This window comes from Anser cygnoides, chromosome 19 (assembly GCF_040182565.1).
Source record: "Anser cygnoides isolate HZ-2024a breed goose chromosome 19, Taihu_goose_T2T_genome, whole genome shotgun sequence".
Classification (NCBI taxonomy): Eukaryota; Metazoa; Chordata; class Aves; order Anseriformes; family Anatidae; genus Anser; species Anser cygnoides.
This window is the reverse complement of record NC_089891.1, coordinates 9,792,005-9,798,004: the sequence shown is the minus strand read 5'-3', so window position 1 is coordinate 9,798,004 and position 6,000 is coordinate 9,792,005. Positions and strand designations below refer to the sequence as shown.

General features: G+C 46.8%; 1 protein-coding gene across 2 annotated transcripts in view; it reads left to right on the top strand.

Moving 5' to 3' along the window:
- The first annotated feature begins 248 nt into the window (after nt 1-248).
- PRKCA (protein kinase C alpha) overlaps nt 249-6,000 on the top strand; it is a 150,449-nt gene continuing 144,697 nt past the window's right edge. The window contains exons 1-2 of one of the 2 annotated variants that reach the window (XM_066980336.1): nt 249-530; nt 3,316-3,347. In XM_066980336.1, coding sequence (XP_066836437.1) covers nt 358-530; nt 3,316-3,347 — 205 coding nt within the window. In that variant the 5' untranslated portion in view covers nt 249-357. The remainder of the gene's footprint in view (nt 531-3,315; nt 3,348-6,000) is intronic. The other variant, XM_066980337.1, reaches the window with a different exon arrangement.

The following is a 6,000-nucleotide window of genomic DNA, read 5'->3' as shown; positions in this document are numbered from 1 at the left end:
TGGGGGGGGGTGTCGTGCAATGGGTGAGCAGTGTGCGCTGTGTGTGCAATGTGTCTGCAGGCAGGCAGCCCCGCAGCAGGTGCCGGCGCCCCGCCGCCCCCCCCCCCCCCCCCCCCCCATCCCGGTGCCGCCCCGCCCCGGGCTCGCTCTGCCCCCGCGGGCGGAGCAGGAGGCGGCGGGGCCCGGGGCCGGGATCCTCCTCCCGCTCCCTACGCCCCGCTCCGACGTCAGGCAGGAGCGGGAGGCAGCGCCCACCGCCGGGGCCGGGGCCAGAGGCTCGGCGGCCGCCGGACGGGGCGGACGGCGGCGGCGGCGGCGGCGGCGGCGGAGGAGGAGGAGGAGGAGGAGGAAGGCGCTATGGCCGACGTGTTCCCGGGCTCCGAGCCCGCCGCGGCCCCGGACGCTGCTCGGCGCTTCGCTCGCAAGGGAGCCCTGAGGCAGAAGAACGTGCACGAGGTGAAGGAGCACAAATTCATCGCGCGGTTCTTCAAGCAGCCCACCTTCTGCAGCCACTGCACCGACTTCATCTGGTGAGGCTCCCTCCCCTCCCCGCCGCGCTCCGGGACTCCCGCTGGGGGCGGCCGCCTTCCTCCCTCCCTCCCTCCTCTTCCTCTCCCCTCCGGAGCCCCCCGGTGCCGCCGTCCCCGGGCAGCGCCGTTCTCCTCCCGGCCGGCTCCGAGCCCCCCCCGCCACCACCACCACCGGGTGCTGGGAGCGGAGCTGAGCCCCCCCGGGGGGGGGGGGGGGGCGGTCCCGGTGTTTGGGGGTGCCCCCCCGCCGTGCTCCCTTCCTTCACCTTGGCACCGCTCCGTGCCCCCCGTCCCACCCCGGCATGGGGGGCGCGCGGTGCCGCCCCCGCCGCCCCCCGCGGTCGTCCCGAGTCCAAAAAAAAAAAAAAAAAGCCTGCAGCCGGAGCGAGGGCGGGGAGGGAGGGAGGAAAACTCTTCCTATAACCACCCACCTCGCTCGGCCGGCCCGGCACAGCACCTCCCGGCCCGGCACAGCACCTCCCGGCCGGGCCCTGTGCCCGGGGGGGGGCCCCCGCTGCCGCCCCGGGGTGGCCGCAGCCCGCCGAGGGGCTGGGGGGGCTGCAGCCGGCCGGGGAGGGCGCCCCGCGTGTGCTCATGCGCCTGGGCACAGCCCTGTGCCTGCCCTCCGGAGTTTCCTTCCCTCCGCACGCCCAGGGGAAGGCTGTGCCCGCTCCTGAAACGCTTCCAATGGATTTGAGGAGTAAGGGGGGAGAATAAGGAGTGGGCGCCTGTAGAAGAAACAAGGAAGAAACAGGACGACTTCTTTGCTTTGATTTCCTTGGTTTGTGGTTTTCTCATGTTTGGAGGAAAAAAAAAATAATAAAAAAGCGAAGTTCAGCGTTGGAAAAGTTAGGCACCTAGGGAAAGTGCCTCAAAATGAATCCAGAGCAGGCTGCGCTGCAGGTGTGGGAACGCAGCGGGCTTCTTGTCCGCGGCGACAAGTGGCACAATAAAAAAACAAAGCCAAGGGCTGCGGTGAGAAGAGGCACCTGACAACAGGATGGGTTTGAAAGTGAAAGGATATCCTGTCGCTGACAGGTGGCAAGAGGAGCTGCGCTCTAGCCCTTTCCTGCTAGCGAGGCTAGGAAGCTCCGAGCATTCATCAAAGGAGCATGTGACAGCTCTGAAACTTGTTTCGGTTCCCCGGCTGAAGATAGACAGGTCTTGAATAAGTGCCATGCACCGTGAAAAATGCTTCATCTATTTCCAGAACGACACGTGGCTATTAACATATGCTTTAAGGTATAAGGAATAGTAAAAACAGCCTTTCAATGAACTGTGCAGAGAGACTTTTTTCTTAGATTACACTTGACCATGTAATATTTGCTAAAATAATTCCGTGCCTCTCTGTCTTCTTAAACTGCCTGATTGGTTTCTGAAGTGCTGCCGTGTTTCCCAAACCTTTCCCTTAAAACACGTTGCTCCTGCCCAGGGAGCGGGGTGCTGCTCCCTGCTGACCTGGGGGCGCTCAGCTCGGACCCAAAGGGCTGGCGGGACTGTTGGAGCAGATACCGTAGCAATGCCCTTTACAACAGAGACCGTCTAAAAAGAAAAAAACAAACAAGACAAACAACCTAAAGCCTGTTTCGTGTTCTTAGTTCTGTTGTCCCACAATTGCATTTGCACCCTTGCATGTTACTTGTGTGAAGACAAGTGATAACAGCAACAGAGTGACATTAGGGTAGAGTTGCAGGCTGCCAAGTAAGCAAGCAACATTGTATTTCTTCTGGGTTTATTAGTTTGGGCCTATCTATAACAGTACCTGGGTGTCTTTCCAGTAGGAATTTAGAAAAAATGTGAAGCTGTGTAACATCCCTTTCCACCTGATGTAACAGCGTAGTAAAGAGTTTGTCCCTTCTCTAAACAAATTAATAAAAAAGTGGGAAAACGGATATACTTAAAAATCACTTCTACAAAGTTCCTAATTAGACTGCGTGTTAGCTGCGAGCAGCCTCCTGCCTGGCTCCTGCGGTGCCTGCCTCTGGTGGGTTTCTCTCTTGGCATAAGCAGCTCCAGCTCTCCAGATGAAAAACATCCTACAAAGAGGGAAAACGCAGAGAAATGTTTATAGGTCAGATACTCCAAACATTTATTTTTGTGGAAAGAGAATGTTGAATGTTTAAAGGCAAACAAATAAACACAAGCAACAATGGGGCAATTTGGCGCAGGTGTTGGAACTTTGGAGAGCGTTTCGGACACGGGTGTGTGGCTGTACTCACTGGGGAAGGACTGCGTGCACAGTTGTTAGAGAAATGAAGGAAGTAAGCTGGAAGAATAACCAGTATGAAACCAGTGGGTCCGTTGTCTCACTTAGATTGAAACAAGCAACCTCTTTAACCTGCCTCTGTTCCGTACAACAGGCTGAGGCACTGGTGTGCATCGCTAAAATTGGGATTAGAAACTGTCGCGTTTGTTTCCTAGGTCTTCTCTGGAGCTTGGGTTATTTTATATTGCTGTTAAGTATAGATCTGGCGTTAAGTGAGTTGAAATATTATGCGATAGTCCCAGTTAATAATAATTGTAGATCCAAAATAGCTTGTGAAATAATAATAATAATAAAAAATAATTGTTGCCAGAAGCTGGAATTATGTAGCCGGTGACAGCTATTGTTGTCTGCTTTGCAATGGGTGGGCTGTTCTGTGGTGTACATTTTTAAATCTGTTGCTATTTTAGCAAAATCTAAAGTAATTTAATAAGAAACTATTTCTACGTTGTTATAGATCAGTGAAAGGAAATGTTAACTAAACATACTAAGACAGGTGTTTTTTTTTCTTTTTCTATGCAGGGGATTTGGGAAACAAGGATTTCAGTGCCAAGGTAAGCCACAAACGCTTTGTTGGCTAGTACGCTTTGTTGCATCTTACTCTGAAGGTAGCCAAAACTTGCCTGCAGCAGGAAGGAAACAAGCCTGGAAAATCTATGCAGGCATCTTTGCCTGTGTAAATTTTAAAGGAAGACAATTATTCAATTAAATAACTATTGGTATTTATATTGTATACAGTGAACAATCAAGTCATTGTGATAATGCGAATAAAAAGATGTTATCTTTCTTAAATCTCCTCACAGTAAATATCATATAATCTGCATATAGTGCAGCTTCTAACTTTTCATGAAAATAATCTGTGCAATTTAGCTTTTGCAGAGACCATTTTTTCACATCAGAAGCTCTCGTCTGTGTGGGCGTCTTGGAAAATGGATTCACTTTTTAGTCATATGGCTTCCTTTCATAACCCAAACTCCCTGTTTTTAATTTTCATACGTTGTATGTTTAGGAGGACCTTTGGTTTGAATTACATTTTAGGACAGGCAGCATTTTTCTCTGTTAATGTAATATTCAATTACAAAAAAATTACAAAGCCACCAAAAAAAAAATCACCTATTTAATAAATTCTACTAACCTTGAGAAACTGAAAACTGATAAAGTGGAAGATAACTATATGCATGCAAACCAGAACGTGAACTACTGTAATCTCACATATTCTGTGCTATTGCCAAATTCCTATCATTATTCAGTGCTTAATTGTAAAATAACCACACCCAACTATTGTTCTTCCTTTTCTATGTCACATGCTTACTGATGAGGCTTTTTGGTGTCCCTTCTCTTCCCTCACCTTCTTCCCTCCCACTTCACCTGCAGGTGTACCTTGTGTATGCATTAGCTCACCTTTTGCTTGTTTCCTTCATTACATGTTTTAGTGGTCATTTGCTAATGCTTTAGAGTGTATTTGACTATCTTGAATGTTGTATTTACTTATTAGTTGATGAAATTATGGATTCTGTGGTATTTTTGTGAAAATTGATGTTAGTTGGTACTTCCTGAAGTTAAACCTTTGTGAAACCGAATGTAGATGAGGTGCCTTTCAAAGATGTTGCAATATATTTTTCTTTCTTCAAGTAGAGACTTGCAGAGCGACTGTGGGGCATGGCTAATACATACAGTGAAAATGTTGCGTGCCCTGTTAAGGCATGGTAGGAATGCAACCACGGTTTTACCACGAATCTTGCGCGCAATTTTGTCTCTGTTCCAAAATGTTACTATGAAATTCTGTGAATATCCTCCATTTTTTTTTTTTGCTACTCACCACTTCAGAGCAGCACTATATGGGTCAGTCTGTGGTCCTCCGTTATAATGGAGTTGCATTTCCTCCTGAATCCCATTCAGGATGGCTGAGTGGTTTCTGGCTAAGGAATTATTTAGATGTTCATTAGAGATTTCCATTGGTATATAGAAAATAGTTGGAGTTGCGTTGAAATTATACAGTTATCGTTCTTATGTTTTATAATTTGCACAGTGCTGACTTTCTTCCCTCTTCTCATCAGGCAGCTAGTGGCTCATGGTGCATGCAGTCCCCTGCCAGATTTAGTGTGGCAGTTCATTTCCAGAATTTGGTCCTCTGTGGCTGGAATTCCTTCTACTGTTGTAACTGTAGCAATGGAGGAATAGTTTTGTCTGATAAGTACTACTCTTTGTGAAGCTAGCTAAAAATTTTAATCCAGTCTCATCTTCCCAAATGAGGAAACATAAGCAAGAATGAAAGCAATAGATCTGCCTACTTTTTTTTTTAAATGCATTATTATTATTTTTAGTGCTTCAGAAGTGATGTTTTCCAGGAAACTAAATAAGTTCTAACCTGACTTCTGTCCTTATGAGGGTAAGCTTCTGCAGTTTCTCTTTAATGGAGGATGTTGCACTCCAGTGTTTTTTCTCTGTATTTTTGCACAGTCAAAATCTATAAGAAATATGGCTGGTTTTAATTCCAAGTTTTATGATAATTTGTAGTAACTTATTGGTGTTGCACTGATAAGTTAAGTGTCTTAACTAATAAGCTCAGGAAGTGATGATTTGGGTTCTTTCATTTGTTTGTTTTTCTGAAATTCTCATTCGTTATATTTGATTGTAATCAAAGAGCATTCACGCTCTTGGGATGATAGTCTTGAAAAAATAAAAATTCCATGATAAACAGCTGAATCAAACTTTCCCTTCGGCTTTCTGAAGCTTCATTTGGGAAGTCACCAGCTAAAGCTGAAAGGATAAATGTAATGATTGAAGTCAGTGAGCATGTGAAGAATTAAATAAACCTGTGTGAAACTAGAAGGCAGGTTGCAAAACAAAACAAACAAACAAACAAGAAACCCTAGCTTTTTAGTTTGCTGCCTTTACAGAAAAGAAAGGCAAATGAAAGAACATAATGGAAATTTCAGTATGACATGAGGGAAAGGAAAAAATATTACAGTGACAGTTCATGATATAGCTGAAGTCCTTGGTTTGTCAGAGTTTCCATTGTAAGAAGCTGTTTCAGCTCTGTTTTCAAGACTTGTTGTTAAATCTCCCGCTAGACAGAAACTTGACACCAGGCAGGTTTCAGAGGTGGGTGGTTTTGTTATTTCCAAAGTCGCTTTACGTTCCTCTGGTCTTCGTTACCAAAGGGAAGAGGAGAGGTCTGTAATTATAATGCACTGAAATTAAGTG